Source organism: Lemur catta, chromosome 2 (assembly GCF_020740605.2).
Source record: "Lemur catta isolate mLemCat1 chromosome 2, mLemCat1.pri, whole genome shotgun sequence".
Taxonomy (NCBI): Eukaryota; Metazoa; Chordata; class Mammalia; order Primates; family Lemuridae; genus Lemur; species Lemur catta.
In genome coordinates, this window is record NC_059129.1 from 137,068,070 (window position 1) to 137,086,516 (window position 18,447).

Consider the following 18,447-nt stretch of genomic DNA (forward strand, 5'->3'; position numbering starts at 1 on the left):
AAATACTTTCCAAAGCTAAATCAATACACGTATCTTTAAGTTTAAAGTAACATCTGCTCAGCTGTATTCTTGTGAAAATACAAGCTTGATTTGCCTCATTTTGATATGAAAGTTATACATACTATTTGTGTGACACATCTCCAGTTTTGATACTCTATCAGCCTTTCTTGTAAAGTTAAAAATCATTTGATATGAAAATACAAATAGTTATTCCCTTCTTTAAGATATTTCTGAAGCATCTTTAAAATTGATTTGGAGTACAGTATATATTTCAAATTTCATCTAAAAAACTGAATCATTATTTTAAAATGAATAGCAAAACTGACTACTAAAATATTACAAAGTTACTCCTGGATTGTATTGTCTTCTCTCAAGTCTCAGAGACTCCACAGCTTTCATCCCAAAGGGCCTGATGTCATGGCCAGTGGAGACTGAGGGTTTCGTATAGGCTGATGGTCCTCTAAACAAGGAACTGCATGTCCCCTCACACTTTCAGGGTGAGGTGGCATGAATCTGAGTTCAGCTGCATGGCAAGGGGGGCTGATTGTGGTTTCTAGTACTTGGAAACGATTTGTGGTATGACTGAAGGACACCAACAGGTCAAAAGTGGGTCACAATATTTGATCCGTATCTGTACAGAGGACTGTGTATGTGAAATGAATGGGGCCTATCACTTACCTGGAGGTTGCCTTAGAAACACTAGGACCAGCTCTAGGCTCAAACCAATTCCAGGATTTCCAAAAGCAGGATATTTAACTAAATATTTTCTTGACTCTCACTGTAGTCACTTTGGGGCCCATCGAGGCAGGCAGGCAGGCAGACAGACCCTAGACCACTATGCCCTGCCTTATTCCCTGAAGATGCCAACGTGCCTACACTGAGCAGCCACTCCCCGTTAGAGGAAAACCCCAGTAGAGGGTCATCATTAGTTGTGTAATCAATCACCAGTTTTAGGCTGCACTTCTGATAAAACCAACCTGTAAGTGCCATCTGAGGTTAAATTAAGGCTTTGCTTTTTGTCAGTGCCAGTCAGGTTTTGTTCATCACAGGATTTAAACTAACGGTAACATTCACAGATAGCTTTATGAATCATGAAAACAAAGTCTTTAATCTTTAAAAGTGACTAAGGATTTAATAAAAACTACTACTGAAAGGAACAGAAGACATTCTTACCCAAGCCCTCGATGGCAGTATTTTCTTCGGAACTGGAATACATTCTGAACGACTTTTTCCACCAGCTTGAACGGCTGCTCTATCATGGGCTGTACCAAGGGAGTGAAGTGCACCACGCCCACATCCACCTTCATTGTAAGCAAACATATATCGTTTTTGTGGCAGGACATGTGGCATAAGCTGATTAATCAACTTATCTTTGTAAACACAAGAGCGTGGGCTGCCGAGAGCATGGTTTTCATAAACAAACCTTTCCATGTACTTCAGTTTCAGCTTCTCCTGGCATGTACCATGTCCCACTTTGGATTTGAGATGATTCAGAGAAATCACAGTTGGCTTCATGTGTTCCACAATGCCACCCACCAGACCCGTGCTTGCTGATCACTTAATTTTGAAATGTAGTTTTACAATGGCCTTTTAAAATCAATCCTAATAATCATTAAAGTCAGTAGGCAGATAACAGATAAGCATTAGAATATTTTAGTTGGCTTTTGGATGAGTGAAGAAAGAAGCTACCGCAGTAGCTCTGTTAGGCAGGACTTCAAAACAGAGAGAAGGCAGACGGCCCCAGGGACCACTTAGTGCTCGACTCCCCAGAAACGAAATCAATGAGGACACCACTTATTTTGGGTTGACAATGATTAATCAGCCGGACTGAATTCACGAGCGGAGTCTGCACAGCCACATAACTTTCTGGTAGCAACTTTAAATGTCCCAGAAGGCATAGGCAGGACTGACACTGAAATGGAACCACCAAAAAATGTCACTGTTTGACAGCGTTTAAGTTGCTACCAGCTGTGGAGATTCTTTAATTATCAGCAGATAAAGCTTTTTAGGCATATCTGATACGAGATTTACACCATGCCTTATTCTGAAAATGGACTCCTGGTGATTCACAAGGATACACTCAAAATAACAAAGGAAAAATACTGAAAGTAAAGACGAAGGGAGAAATGGAGTCCAAACAGTAATTGCCCAAACAAAAATGCTGACAGAGACCATAGTCTAGGAAACGGGAAGTCTCTTCATGATAACAAAAGCATCAGTCTCGAGAAATTGTTAAATTTGCTACTCAGACATCATATAGACTGTACTTAGGCTAAGAAAGTAGCAATTTAGTGGGCTGTAGTACTGCATTTCAAAAGGAATTCTACTTTAAAATCCCATAGAGGTTATCATTTGCTCTTGGGAGGACTTGCTTCTAAAGATCCTTGTGGCTACATAACTCCTTAAAAATGGCCTGTAATATATAAGGATAGGAAAGTTTTTTGTTTGATTTTTAGGGTAGTGAAAAAATAACCGTATATAATGTGGGACTCTGTGGACAAGAGAACAAAGTGAAAAGGACTGAAGATGTGCTCAGTCAGGCAGCCTGAACGGGCATAAGGAGGAGCCGGGGGGGGGGGGGGGGCGCAGGGGGCATCTCCTGCAGTGCCTGCCCTGCCCTGCCGGCCTCTGGCCCACCAGGGCAACCCCCACTCCCCTCCTCCTTGAATAATCGCTGAGTCTGTCTCCATAGGTTTCAAATTAGCTACAGCTATGTAGCCTACTGGATGTAACTGGAAATAGAAGACTTTGATCGTAGGGCTGATGTGGGCTGGCACACGCTGACAATGTTCTCAGCAGCAGGGTGAGAACTGCCAGTGGAGAGGCCTTTCCACACCGAAAATGCCCCTAAATGTCCATCAGCCCTTAGACTATTTTAGCCAAGTTCTATGGCAGAACAGTAGTTATGAACAGTGATTATCTAACTATAATGTTAAATGCTCTTAATACATTTTAATAAGTTTTTCGAATTGTATTCTGTGTGGCTTTATCAGTTTCTTCAAGTTCAGTAACAACTACTTCCTGTAAGACTCTAAGTACTACAGAACTTTCCTTAGACCTTAACAAATCACACCACGGAGCAGGGGCAAGCGGTTGTGGCGGGGTTTGTGGTCACGGAGAAGAGAGGGCCTAGACAAGACAAGGGGCTGTGGAGGTAGACCCAGGGTGTAGGTGGGACAGGAACACAGCTGGAGGAGAGAAGAAAAGGTTTCATGTTAGGGCAGTTCTGGGGGAGGAAAAAAGAGGAACCAATCTATGAGTCGGGGAGAGTGGAAGAAGCTGTCCAAGACACAGTATGATGACTTCAGATGTCAAAGACTCCTTCCTTCAGAATGGAATGTCCATCCCACATTGCTTCCTCCTGATTTGGGACAGAGAAGTGGCTCCAACTGTCAGGAAGGTTCTCAACCACTGTCTAGACCTTGCCCATCTTGTCACTCTGTGACTCTCCATGCCCTTCTCACCCTCTGGACTCACTGGCTGTCACTTTGCCACCCTCCAAAACTCATCTCCTTCATCCCTTCCACTCCAGTTCTTCCACTTACATGGAGTCAACTCTAATAAGAATTCTTCTGCAATCACCAGGTGGGATCCAACAGCCACCCAGTCTCCAGAGAAAATAATCTTTTAGCAAAATATGAGATAAAATTTAACCCCTACCTAGCCCTAAACCCATGAAATATTATAAAAATTTTACATTAAGTTTTAATAAATAGTATTAAGACCAAAGGCACAGAGATAGATGCACTCTCCTTCAGTTCAAAAACTGCCACTTCCAGCTTCCTTAGATTTTTTTCACTTACCTATTTATTTATTTAGAGACAGGACCTCGCTCTGTCACCCAGGCTGGAGTGCAGTGGTACGATCATAGCTTACTGCAAACTCGAACTCCTAGGCTCAAGGGATCCTTCTGTCTTGGCCTCCTGGGTAGCTGGAACTAGCTGGAACTGCAGGCATGTGCCACCATGCCCAGCTAATTTTTTAAATTACTTTTTGTAGAGACAGGGTCTTGCTATGTTGCCCAGGGTGGTCTCAAACTCCTGACCTCAAGCGATCCTCCCGCCTTGGCCTCCCAAAGTGCTGAGATTACAGGTGTGAGATACCGTGTCTGGTCAGATTTTAAATTTCGGCCTCATCTTTATTTGCCTGATTTAATTCCTTTGAGATACATTTGGTATTTGCAAATATAAGAAATGTCTAACATTTGCTTTATTTAGATAAAGATTTAAAACCCTGAACAAATATAGCAGTACCCTATGTAAACTGTAGCAGTAGCCCTGTAAAGTTTGAACACAATTCTGATACCCAGTTAAGCTGGTTCACATTATAAGTAATAGCTGAAAGAAAATTCCCACTCACAAATATAGTTAGTATTTAGTAGAGGACTCTATAAAACTCAGTGTCCAAAAAGCTCTTTCAGTAATGTTTCCTGCTTCTGGGGTGGGTAGGACCCCTCCTATACCATTCTCTCCTTTCTCCCTTCCCCCAAAAGCACTTATCAGAATTACTCGGAATGATGGAGCCCATTTTCTCTAGAACCACAGGAAAGCTGCTTGGTAACTATGGCAACACATACAAAAATGCTTTTTACTTATAATTGAATGCTTATTTAAAATTACAACCATTATTTTTTCTTCCTTGAATTTTAAGTCTATTAATGGGTTTGATTATAAAAAAGAAATCAATATAAAAGCAACAGAAATACTTAAAATATTCTAGTTCAATGTTGCCAGCCCCTTTCCAGTCTATCAGTTCACCAAAATGACCTACTAAAGTTTCAAATGAAGGGATTTATAACGAATTTAAATATTTGCCTCTCTAGCTCTACATGTCAGTGCTGTACCAAACGGAGACTGTTTCTCAATGTTAGCTGCCTTGGCCACAACAGGCCCGGGGCAGATGTCCCAGTTTCCAGGCCAAGGTGTCTAGGACATCACTGATTATCAACTCAGAGCAGCACTTGGAACTCACAAGGGACCTAGGATAAGAAGATATTAAATCTTAGATATTACTTACTACAACTCGGAACTCTAATCAACATGATGTATGGGAGACACTGAAGAATGTACAACTCAGTTCCTGATGATCATAAAACACCAAAGAGCTAAATCACTACCACATGAAAAGATACAGAAACAGCACCGGCCACTGGGTCTTCATGCAGCATTCTCATGGTGTTCAAGACCATTAAAGGACAAGACAGTGGAGAAGAAAAATGATGAGGAAGTTACTATTTAATCAGCCAAGATGCAGCTGTAACTGGGAGACAGGAGAAGAGCTGTGAGAAAAAAGAAAGACGATGGGGAATAATCTTTAAGCCTTCAAGAACAACATAAGAAGGATTCAAAGTTCAACGTGTTATAATCAGGGCAGACTTGGGTAGTCAGGAACAGGAAGCATATGACTGGTGAGGAGGCTGCTAGCACCACGTGATAGAACTCAGGAGGTCAGAGGCTTGGAGGCTTGGGAGTCATGTTCAGTGTCAGGTGAAACAACAGAGAAAGATGAGCGCCCTGGGGGTGCCCGGTTCCCCTAAGTGCCTACACCAAGCGAATGACAGTCCTCTTTGAACATCATAGGCCTTGACGTTATGACTTCCCCAGGTAAGGATAACCCGGGTGAGGGTGGAAAGTCATCGATGCCTATGATATAATTATGTATTTTGTAGAAAAACAAAATATTGACAAATGTGAATGAAGATCAACTTTTCTAGAATTGGTTTATTCTGCCTACGATCCTTGTCCCAAACCCAATTTAAGGGCAGAATTTCAATTGTAAAACCTTAAAATTTTGAAAGCATTATGGGTATATGAAACCAATGTGTTCAACAAAGATTGACTACACTATCAGTACATACATATCTTTCTTTAAAGTTTATAATTTGTGTTAATGTAACAATATTAATTTCTGCAGAAGTTCTACTCTACCCCTTTTTTCCTCCTACAGACCTTTGGTTTTTTTCCTCTCTCTTTCTCCTTGGAATCATTAAAAAAAAAAAAAAGAATGGATTAAATAGTCACATAGTGTTTCCTCTCAGAGCATAAGCAGTAGGAAGAATTGAGGCTGAGAGAATGACAGTGAGCTTAGGCTGTGATTAGAAATAGGACTAAGAAAAGCCTCGGGTGAGGGGAAGTGGTGGAGAGAAAGAGAGAGAGTTTTTTAATGTGTAAATTATGTATGTAAATGTATATATGTATGTAAATTATACCTATTAGTAATAACAAGATGAGTCAGTGTCTCTTGGTCCCAAGAGATGAAACAATTTCTTTCCTCAAGAAAGTGCAAGAACAGGAACTAACAAACATTGGATTAAGATTTTCTGTTATATTTAATCTGGAGTCCCTGGATGATCATGGGGAAAATATCTTTCTAAAACCATGACATTTTGCACAAAGGATAACCTTGGTGTTTGTGAAACAGCAGCGTCTGAAGGTGCCCTGTGTGCTAACTGTCCAGGCCTATGCTCCTGCAATGGTTCCTGGGTGTGGCAGGAGTGGCTGGAGGTGGCCTGGGGCTGCTCTGCTAGGGCCAGGGTGTGGCAGCACTGTCTGGTCCCTGGTGTTGCAGGTCCAGAGAAACTCCAGCACCTCGGAGTTAATCCAGTTCCTCAGAGGTGGTAACAATCCAAAAAAACTCACAAGGCACTCAATAAATGCTGCTGTTGCTATTAATATTACTATTAAAAGACAGATACATGAACATGGATGCTAATATAGTAATTCAAAATGAGCCATAACTGTCAAACGAACTAGACAGAACACTCTGTCTAGTCAGTACATTCCTTTCCTATAAAAACTACCTATAACTGCAAGCTCTTTTATAATTAAAGTTGTGAGCAAGGATACACAGATTGATGGTCATAATGGCCACTGGCAACAAGCCCGGGGCCGGGTGGCTCACCTGCAAGGGTACAGAGCACTGGACTCTCTTGAGCTGTTCTGCTATCAGCACCCTGACCAAGCTCTTCTTTTGCTGAGCTATTTTTTTAAGTGTGCTGGTGCTGTCCTGTTCTGTTTCTGGCCTGAAAGATATTCTGTCTTTTAAAAGGTGAATTCTGTAACTACTGGATCTCATCTTTTACATGCTGCATTCACTAGTTTAACCCACAGAAGTCTGGAGGCAGGGCTCACTGTCCTCCTTGTGTATCAGCAGAGTTATGAAAATCAGTAAGAGAAATGATTCAAAATGATTGCAATTATCTAATTTGGCACAAAATTACAAAGTCCACATGAACCCACCCAGGAAGATGTTTAATGTGGGCTGGAGCTGAGATGGCAGGGCCAGCTAGGTAGGAGAGAGTCACAGGGAAGGCTAGCGGCAGCAGCAGCCTGGACCAGGCCCGGCAGCCGTGATCTCAGATGCTGCCAAGACATGAGGACGGTGGAGAAGAATGTCCTGCTCTTCAAATTAACGTACAAAGAGAATGCTACAGTAAGACCACAACAAATACAAATTTATGCTACTTGTGAGACTGAAAAAACTAGGTTGATCTTGCAAATGTCACCACAAAATCCAAAGACATTCTTAATATTCTAAAATAATGTGATGAAGGCACAGAAAACAAATTCTCATGCTTCTTTCTCATGAACACATAGATGTAACAAAAATGTTTGAAAAATAAGGTATCGAATAATAGAGCAAAGGGAAATGCAATCTATAAGCAGAAACATATACCTGCTTTGCTATAAAAGTCAAATGAACTAGGATGGCCTCATTAGACATTTGAGAACACAAATAAACCAAGGAATATTCATCTTCATTTTTAAGAGTCCTCACTATAATCAACTAATCAACCAACTACTAATTTTAAAAGTTAAAGTCTTTAGGCCAGCCTAAAGCATTATTTTAAAGCCAAAATTACTATAAAGATGGAGATAATAATGGACTGATTGTGTTTATAGCTGATACTGTTAATTCCTTAGAATTGGGTCAGAGGGAAAAAAAACCCAAAAAAACAAACAAACAAAAAACAAAACAAAAAAAACATTATTTTAAGAACAGGTGAAATCACTTTAAATTTGTGGGACTGGAATAGGCAACTATTTTATCTTACTCAGAACTATCATTATTTTCAAGGCTGAACAAAAAGCAAACAAGAAAAAAACATTATTGTTTTCAAAATTCACAACTCCAACTTTTCATTAGAACTAAGCTGGCAGCATTTAAAAAAAAATACAATGACTGGGCACCATCCCAGGCAATGTAATAAGAGCCACTGGGCTGGGGCCTGGGCCTCAGGGCTTCTATAAAGCCCACGTGTGCACAGGGGTGAGAATCCCAGGTCTAGGGAACAAGCTCAGTTGCTTCCCTGTAGAATCAGTATCATTGCTTGGGGAAGTATCACACAGTCAACTCAAACCCTGGTGATTAAATTCACAGAGCCTTGTGACATGCCCAAAGCCAGCCAGAGTCCCTGCTGGGTACAGCTCGCCATGGAGGCTGAAACGCCAGACACAAACTTCCTGAGTCCCTCTTGCAGCTAAGAATGGCCATATGAGCCAGTTCTGGAAAATGAGATATTAAAGCAAAATTGGGGATGGGGAGGAGATTTTTGGAAACTTTTCTTGAGGAAAGGTTTAGCTACACCCTCTTCCCTCTTCCTTTCACCAAGAATGTGGATATGAAATTGGAGCTGGGACAGCCATCTTGCAGCTGTGGAAGTCAAAATAAAATATAAAGACGAATCTCTAAATTTAATGTTTTATTTGGGAAGCAAGAACTGTAATTTGGGGCATATACACAGCCTGGGTGGTCTTCGGTACTTCTGAAGAACAAAGAGAAGGTTGGGAGTTTATTTAAGAGAAATATTATGTATTGTTCTGAAAGAAAGCTCATTGGCACCAGAAAAGCTTCTGGGAGATGGCAAGCTCTGATTGGTGAGTGACTTCCAGCAGTTACTAGGTAAAACTGGTCTCAGGGTTATAGCAGGATGTTTCAGCAGCCGGGCTTGTGGAAAATTTAATTCTTGGAGCACGTGCTATGTGCCCTGAGTGCTTTTTTTCCCCCTGGCCCCTCAACTCTGACTCAGTTGGGTATGACAAGAATGACCCAATTTGTATAATCAACTTTCACACAGCCAAGGAAAGCCAAAAACTCAGTTTGAAGAACAGAAAGGCAGAAAGAGACAGGATCCTTGACAAGAGTTTTAAACTGTAGAACCAGCTTGAACTGCTGCCCTCCAAAAACTATGTGTCCTTATGGTTTAATCTACTGTTAGATTTTCTGTAATTTGCCCCCTGAAGGGGTTAATTTGTTTCCATAGCTTATAAAGACTACCATAGAAAGAGAGGACTTGAGAGGACTAGTTACAATGAGACTTAGAAACATTCTTTTCTAAGCATAGGTGGAGCAGCGCTATGCAGTTATAAGGGCTTCAAAAATCACAACGTTCTGGGCCTCGATCCCATATTCTAAACAGATATAAGCCCAAAGCCCCTTCTCTAAATTTCTTTTCAAAATGCAGAATGTCAAGGTACACTGGAAACACAGACAAATAACATTTTGTTTGTTTTTTTAATAGACCAAAGATGCCTTTGACTGCATTATGTATATATTCAATTATATTTCCAGAATTTATGAACACCCTTTATCTTGAATCCGTTTCCTGTGCAATATTCCCACTGCCATTCAGTTAGTTCCATTTTGTCTCTCCTGTTACAACAGCCTCCCAAAGAGTCTGTCTTCAATCTTGATCTCTTAAAATCCTTCATACCACAGCCGCAGTAGCCTGTAAACCACATCTCACCATGAACAAACTCTCCCATGGCTCACACTGCCTCTAGTGTTCACTTTCAAAGTCTTTAAGGGAAATGTCAGCCACCAACGTGCTTCCTTCAACCCCAAAGATCCCCTGGCCTCTTCTATTAGGGTAGAGGTAATAACATCGCTCTCTCACAGCCTGTTATTGGGAGCAGGTGATAAGAAGATGAAGGGAAATGCTTTATAAAGTGTTTAAGTTCTAAACAAAGGTATGGCATATTATTATTATTATTTCTAAAATACACAGTTAAATTACTGATTCAGGAAGAAAAGAATAGCCTGTCTGAATATTCAGATTAGCATCACTAAGCAACTAAACACACTAAGGGAATCACATGTAATTTTTTCTAAAAGACAGACAAATGAAAATATTTTTGAAAAGAAACTCGATGGACTGCTGAGTCATTGGACTCTGCACAGTCGCTCAACCCAAAATGGACTTTGCATGAGTGAGAAGTAAACATTTATGTGTAAAGCTACAGAGAGTTCAGGGTTAATCTGTTTCCACAGCTTATGAAAACTACCACAATAAGAGGTGACTCATTAAAATGAGACTTAGAAATACTCTTCTAAGCGGAGGTAGGGCAGTGCTATGCAGTGTATAAGGGCTTCAAAAATCACAACGTTCTGGGCCTCAGTCCCATTCCTGCAATTTACTCATTTTATGACCTTAGTTGAAAGTTACTTTTCTGTAGCTTAGTTTTTTTGTCTGTAAAACGAGAATTCAGGTTTGCCTTGAGAATTAAATATTACAGCACCTTAAACAGTACTTAGCATATCGGTAGCAGCTCATAAATGGTAGATATTATCATTAGCCAAGATGACAAAACTAAAGAGTTGAAAAACTATTTAAAATTCCAGTCCTGTTTAGAAAACACAAATTATATTTTTAGTCATTCAAATGTAATTTACAGTTTCATTAACATTACTTTATATACTTAAAATCAGATTATGAATTAAATCATGCAAGAAATATTTACTGTACCTCTACTATGTGCCAAGCACTGCTCCGAACACAGGAGTCACCCACGAACAAGACAGACAGACGGCCCTGCCCTTGGGAGGCTTACACTTGCCCTCAGGGGTCCGAGCCACCCTGGGAGCAAGAAAGGGCTCAGAGGTGGCAGAGTTCTTAGAGACCCAATGATTGCTGACTGAATGGGTGTTGGGTATGGAATCAGGGATGACTGTTAAGACCTGGGGCCTGCCAAATGCGAGGCAGGGTGTGCCATTAACAGACATGGGGGACTGTGGGGAGAAGGGTCTGGAGATGGCCAAGAGCTCAGTTTTGTGCTACGGCAGGTCTGAACTGTCTGTAAGTGATGTGGAGTTGACAGACGGAAACACAACTTGCGAGTGCAGGGGACAGGGACAGGCAAGAGGTTTAACCTAAAGGGTCTGAAGGTTTATCTAGGAAGCCTCCGGACTGAAAAGATTTCTCTTCAACGTCCACATCAGAAGTAGATAATAATGTTGATGAACTACATTTCCCTTTACACGTCTTGTTTTCCAGCTCCTTTTTTACATAAGAAATTCTTCCTTGATTAAAGGTCTGTAGTGAATGAAAGTTGCTTCCATTTCAGAAGTTGTCCCTTTAGCAGGCAATTAGCATTTTACAGAATAACTTTTCATCAAGAAAGAATAATCAAAAATATTTTGAAAACAAATGTACATTAAAGCATGATTAACCCTTCCGTGAGCTTCATTACACTGGTGGTCAGGCCCCACCACCTGTCATCATCAGCCTCACACAGGTGTGTCTGCACCACAACCATAGCAAAGGGAAAAACAGGCCAGGACGCGGAAGGGATCCGGCAGGGTTTCTTCTGCCACAGCAGCACTAACAATGCTGTTGCTATTAGCACCTGCCGGTCAACTCTACTTCACCCAGTATTTATACATAGAATTGTTTATACGAAATAAAAGTATAATATCAAAATTACAATACTATGCCTGAAAAGAAAATCCACAGTTGTTAGATTTCTGAGAGAGGAAAACAGTAACTTGCTAAATGCCAAACTCAGAAAAGATGAAAGCAAACAAAAACAATTCCAGAAAAACAGAGATAATTGAAACGTGTTTTATTCATTACTTTTAAAGAAATAACTAATGTCTAACTTGGTTATTAAAAGTAGTTAAATTTAAAAATCCAGTCATAAAATTATCTTTTCTGTATAATGGCTATGAATTTATAGCTTGTGGAATTAATATTACTGAGGAAGAAAAAAAGTGAGAATCCAAAAGGATGGTGGTAAAATATGTCTATATCATTAATTCATGCCCTACAAACCTCAATAAATGATCGCAGTTTTATCTTATACTTCTCATCACGTTATTTTGGTGTAATTTCTTCACAACATCCTCTGAAGTCTCTAATTTATAGAGTTATACCCCAGAAATCTTTCTCAGTGGAAGGAATAACAGAAGAAAATTCAAGGCACTGCAAAAAAATACTTGCAGGTTTACTGATCAGATTCAAAGCAAAAGTTATTGCTGGGTTTTCTTTTCTCATTTATTGAAAAGAATATATTTTTTAAAACTTTCTTCTGAATGGCTATTTTGAAAGTTAATCTTGAGAATCTTAGTTTAAGACGAGTCAACAAGCACCAGAATAAAAAGACAGGCTCAACTATCATTTGGAAAGCACAATCCAGTTAAAAATATTTCAGACCATATTCTTTCATTTAGCTGGGGACATAAAATAATAAACTATATCTTCCAACATAGATAAAAATTCAAAAATAAATTATAACTGTGACTAAAACATAATATTAAAAGAAAAGAAAGCCTTTTTTTGTGAGCACCCAAATAATTCCTCCTCTGTACACAGTGACACAAAAGCATTTTTAGCTTTCAGGCTTCGACAAATCCTGTTGTAACAACAACTCCCTCCCTTCCCCGCCTCTCCTTTCTTAATTCTCCCACATCTCAAAAAATGAGATGGAGAACCTGGTATTTATCTTCTAGCACCATCAGCAGTTTTTACCTCTGAGATTTCTCTGTTGCCTTTTATTTGCTATTTCAAGTTAACTTGTTGGAGCTTTATAAAAATATTCAGAATCTCTGAAATGAGCCTCATGTACGTGATTTTTCTTCCTCATACTGAAATGAGGTTAATTTGAAGACAGCTGACAGAAGGGAGTTAAGGCAGTGAAGACTACTGACAAAAGGTATGGAAAATGAGAAGTTTCTATAATGCTTAGAGAAACCTAAGTACAGATCTTCAAGTATTATTTACTTTGAATTACAAGTTGTAAATTTGTTTTTAAATATTATTTTTGATATAAGTAAGTCTTGTCTAGAAAACTGACTTTACATTTTAATGAAATCTACAGACTTTCTGTTGGCAAACAGTTCATACATTGAACATTCTTACATTCTCTTCTGTGTGAAATGTGTTTTGGGACCACGAGAGTTCTCTCTACATAACTAAGTTTTACCATGCAACCTCTCTGCTTTTGCTTGCTTTCACAGTATTTCTCTACCACCACCACCACCACAGCCATTGAAACAAAGTATGCCTTTATTCTCCACCAGACAGAAATTTGGAAGAATAGGCCACAAGCTATATTATACTCGTGGCTGGAGAGGAAAAAAAAAATCCCATAGCATTATAGCTAAAATGCAGTATATCTGTATAAAAGGAACAGAATAGTGACTTTCATTTTGGAGAATAAATTCTTCCTACATAAGGTCTCTAGGCAGATGAAAGCATTTGAAGTCCAATATACAGCAAGCACTATGCAAGCACTATGTTAACTAAGTGCAATGTCATATTGTTTACACTGATTTTTGCTGTATGTAATTTATCACTGCCAGTACTTAATTTTGATGAACAAGCTGTCTGAAGGTCTGAATCACACTGAAAGTTTTAAAATATATTGGTTAATGCGAAGAAAAGGGTTTTAATTGGTAAGCTGAGCATACATTGATCAACATATAAAGGTTATTCAACCAAAGTAGAAAGGAAGGAAGGAAGAGAGAAAGAGAGCAAGCATGCGCACGTACAAACAGATGTTCTTAGGGAATGCTAACAGCAGTCCCACTCTTGAAGAATCCCTAAGCTGAAAATGGTCTGGAGGCAGTAATTTAGCAAACTGACTGGAGTCTGAAATGCTAAAACCCAAACTTGAAAACAGCTATTATAAAACTATAAACATGTGCTTAATTTTTTTCTAGAAACTTTAACCTTTGTTCTCTTTTGGTCTCGGACGTGAAAAGAAGTTTGGAAAACAGAAACCAAATGAACTGTACGAAAGCAGGCAAATTCTGAGCACACTGATGTTTACAGATAAGTCTGACTCTTAAGAACTTAAAATTCCTAGGGAAATCTTCTTCTAAAATTGTAGGATTTACATTTTAAGATTATAAACAAAGATAGGATAATACAATCCAGACAGTCCAGAATATAACATCTTAGAGAATCGATGTTTGTAACTATGAAAAGTTTGTGTTTTTAATATAGGCATGGATTAGTATTAATTCAAATATTTAACCAAAGACACATTAACCTTCTGGGTGAGTCATCTTAAGCTAAATAACTTGCCCTATTAACCCCCTATGGAGTCTTTTTTTTTTTTTCATGGTAGGAAAAAAGTGGGTGAAGTTAATGGTGCTTTTTGCCTCCATATGTAGCACTTTCCCCAATTCCCAACACACAGAGGGAGGATCTCAGCAGGAAGTGCTGTGGTAAAGGGGGAAAAGATGCAAGGTGACGTGAAGTAGGAAGAGACAAGAGAGATCATTGACACTGCAGTCTGGCTGCTAAAGACTATGTGGCATAGGGTGATTTGAACATTCTGATCTGAAAAAATAATGACGCTCAAGATTGTATCTGAGGTTTCTTTCAGCTCCAAAATTCTATGAAAATAAATCTGCCTAAGAAAGGAAGAGAAAAAAGAAAAAGATCCAAATAATTTTAAACATCAATTGTCACAAGATATAAAATAAAAATACTAGTAATAATGTCAATTATAAATTATTGAGTACTTTCTGGGGGTTAGATATTGTTCTAAGCCCTTAAAATGTATTTAACTTCTTTAACCCTATGATAGAGGTACTCCAATCCTCCCCAATTTCCAGAAGAGGATACTGAGGCACTGAGAGCTATAAAGCAAAGCCAACAACTGACCCAGGTGTTTTGGATTCAAGACCCCATGCTGCCTTTTGTGAAATATATATGATATATATATATATATGTGAAATATATATGTAAAGCCACTCTAGTATATCATTCAAAATTAATTCAGAAAAACAAAAAAGCTAGTACTGCAGTTAATTCAAAAACCAATATGTTTTTCTCAAAGAAGACAGTAAGTACTGCCGGCTACACTCAATGGAACAGGGACAGGAAGATGGAATAGGAAGTCCTTTTGCTTCTTAAAAACACAGCCAACCCACAAAGTGGGTGCAATGTTTTCCCTCCTCTTAAAAGAAATTAAGAAAATAAAGGGTAAAATTATTTTTGGTATCCTTTTCATACAACTAATGACGTGGTTACTTCTGGAATGTATTTTTGAGATTTGCTGAGACTACTTCTGAATCGTTCAGAATACCGGTTTTGCAGTAGACTGCTTTGTTTGCTTGGGTCAGAGAATGATTCTGTTCCCAACTAGAAGGGATCTCACATTCTCATAAGGAAAAGACAGTGGCTTAATTGTTCCAGTTTTGAATACCAAGTACCTGAGGCGCTAATGGAGGTAAAGATTTTGTAAAAGGATATAACCTAGAAATTAGGGATAATCGTGTCAGTGATTTCTAGTTCTTTCCATTACTTTCCTTCTCCCTTAATTGGTTTACCTGGGTCATGTGCCTGGCACATGGTGGGTGCTTAATATAGATTTATTAAAGCCACTTCTTGCATACTTAAAACTTTTCTAATATATATTTATAAATCATTTTTAAGAGGTGGCTTTAAATATTTCTTCCTTATTACTTACAGAGTATTCTCTTTTTTTTAATAGGCAAATAATTTCCTCCTTAATTTTATTTTTTATTTCAAAACGTTAAGGGAGCTATAGAGTATTTTCATTAAAAACAAAATCATTCTTAAAAATCCACAGTGCTATTAAAATTCTTCATCAGATCCTACAGATGGAATTCGAAGTGTTTAAATCTAACACGGTGCATGCCCACTTTACAGGCAATTTTAGCATATTTTGTATTTTAAAAAGAACAAAATGGACAGCTCCTTTCTTTATGCCCCGCATCAAGCACCAACCACGCATACTCAGGGGATGTCAGTCTCTGAGGCCTGGTGGCAGCTTTTCTCCTCTTGGCCTGCAGCACCCTCATCTGTTGGGGGAGTGGGGGGAGGGGAACTCAGGTGTGTTCTTGGCTCCCACTCTAAAGGGAAGCCTTTTGTTTATTCATTCTTTCCCTCAATCCTAATTTTGTCTTGTTTCCCTAGCCTTTGTTATTTGGTTTTCTACTGCACGGAAATAGCTACAATTTTGACTAAGAGCCATCATAATTAGGCATCAGGATTTTCCAGGACAGAGTTAACAGTAACATCATGGCCTCAGCAGGTCTCCAGCTCCTTGCTTTCATCTTGGCCTTATCCGGGGTCTCTGGAGTGCTCACAGCCACGCTGCTGCCTAACTGGAAAGTGAATGTGGATGTGGGCTCCAACATCATAACAGCCATCGTGCAGCTGCATGGGCTCTGGATGGACTGCACGTGGTACAGCACTGGGATGTTCAGCTGCACCCTGAAACACTCCATTCTGTCCCTTCCCATCCATGTGCAGGCTGCGAGGGCCACGATGGTCCTGGCATGTGTTCTGTCTGCTTTGGGGATCTGTACTTCCACAGTAGGAATGAAATGTACTCGCTTAGGAGGAGACAGAGAAACCAAGAGCCATGCTTCCTTTGCTGGAGGAGTCTGTTTCGTGTCTGCAGGAATCTCTGGTTTGATCCCAACAGTGTGGTACACAAAGGAGATCATAGCAAACTTTGTGGATCTGACAGTTCCAGAAAGCAACAAACACGAACCTGGAGGAGCTATCTATATAGGATTCATTTCAGCAGTGCTGCTGTTTATCTCTGGCATGATTTTTTGCACTTCCTGTACAAAAAAGAATCCAGAAGCTTGGCTCTATCCACCCAGTCAGGAGCATATCTCTACCACACAGCTAGAGAACAACTCAGCATACAACCTGAAGGATTATGTGTAAATAACTACATAATGCATACAGAATGAAGCTTTGTGGTGCCTACCCTACTAGGACTTTTAGATTGGTTTTATTATAAATCAAGTGTTGGATTTTGTCAAATAATTTTTCTTCATCTATTTATATGGTTGTGATCATATGATTTTTGTTCTTTAGCATTTGATATCATGGATTACATTAAGCGATTTCCAAGTATTGAACTAGCCTTGCACACCTGCTTGCTCAGTGGGGTATAATTCTTTTTATACATTGATGGATTTGATTTGCTAATATTTTGTTGAGGATTTTTATATCTGTGTTCCTGAGAAATACTGGTCTGCAACCTTCTTTTCTTGTAATGTCTTTGTCTGGTTTTGGTGTTAGGGTGATGCTGGCCTCATAGAATTAATTAGGAAGCATTCTTTCTGCTCCTATGCTCTGAAAGAGATTGTATGGTACTGATAAAATCCCAAAACAGTAAATGTTGGCATGGATGTGGAGAGATAAGAACACTCATACACTGCAAGTGGGACTGCAAACTAGCACAACCTCTGTGGAAAGTAATATGGAGATACCTCAAAGAGCTAAAATTGTAACTACTATTTGATCCAGCAATCCCATTACTGGGCATTTACCCAAAGACATTCTATCAAAAAGACATCTGCACTAGAATGTTTATAGTAGCACCATTCACAATTGCAAAGATGTGGAAACAACCCAAGTGCCCATCAATACATGAGTGGGTTAATAAAATGTGGTATATGTATACCATGGAGTTCTACTCAGCCACAAAAAACAATGATGATCTAGCACCTCTTGTATTATCCTGGATGGAGCTAGAGCCCATTCTACTAAGTGAAGTATCACAGGAATGGAAAAACAAGCACCACATGTATTCACCATCAAATTGGTATTAACTGATCAACACTTATCTGCACATATAGTAGTAATATTCCTTGGGTGTCAGGCAGGTGGAAGGGGGGAGGAGGGTATGGATATATTCACACCTAATGGGTGCGGTGCGCACCGTCTGGGGGATGGACATGCTTGAAACTCTGACTCGGGTGGGGCAGAGGCAATATATGTAACCTAAACATTTGTTCCCCCCATAATATGCTGCAATAAAAAAAAAAGAAAAAGAAAAAGCTCGCAATTATGTCTGCTACATAAGCGGAGGATGGACTGAATTCATACAGTCATCTGAAAGCACAGCTAACTGTGGTGGACAAATGGCAGAGGAAGTATCATGGTGGCAGCAATGGGCATGGGGAGTGCTCAGACCATGCTTCAAGATAGACAAGTAGATCTAACACTATTGATTGGGGTACCCACTCTAAATCTACAATCTATATCTAAATCTATAAACAACATAATACCATTTTTTCATGCTATTTTTATTTATGAAGGACAAATGACATAAGGGAAACTCTGCAAGACGTTATATTTGAGACTTTTAGCAACCAACAAGAAATTTCTATTCCTCACCAGACTGTGAACTCCCAAACACAGACTCGGTATTTGCACAGGCTCATGTCCCT

At 39.4% G+C, this 18,447-nt stretch overlaps 2 protein-coding genes across 4 annotated transcripts in view; one reads left to right on the forward strand and one right to left on the reverse strand.

The window, feature by feature from the left end:
* The window catches only part of TFB1M (transcription factor B1, mitochondrial), a 51,078-nt gene that overhangs the window by 2,260 nt on the left and 30,371 nt on the right, over nt 1–18,447 (reverse strand). For all 3 annotated transcript variants that reach the window (XR_006733588.1, XR_006733589.1, XM_045544620.1), the window contains one exon: nt 1,174–1,301. Coding sequence is in view for 1 of the 3 variants with exons in the window: in XM_045544620.1 (XP_045400576.1) it covers nt 1,174–1,301 (128 nt within the window). In the remaining 2 variants the exon portion in view is untranslated. The remainder of the gene's footprint in view (nt 1–1,173; nt 1,302–18,447) is intronic.
* CLDN20 (claudin 20) lies at nt 5,495–17,056 on the forward strand. The gene is made up of 2 exons (XM_045544621.1): nt 5,495–5,603; nt 16,169–17,056. Exon 2 carries the CDS (start codon nt 16,274–16,276, stop codon nt 16,931–16,933), a length of 660 nt encoding a protein of 219 aa, XP_045400577.1. The 5' UTR covers nt 5,495–5,603; nt 16,169–16,273; the 3' UTR covers nt 16,934–17,056.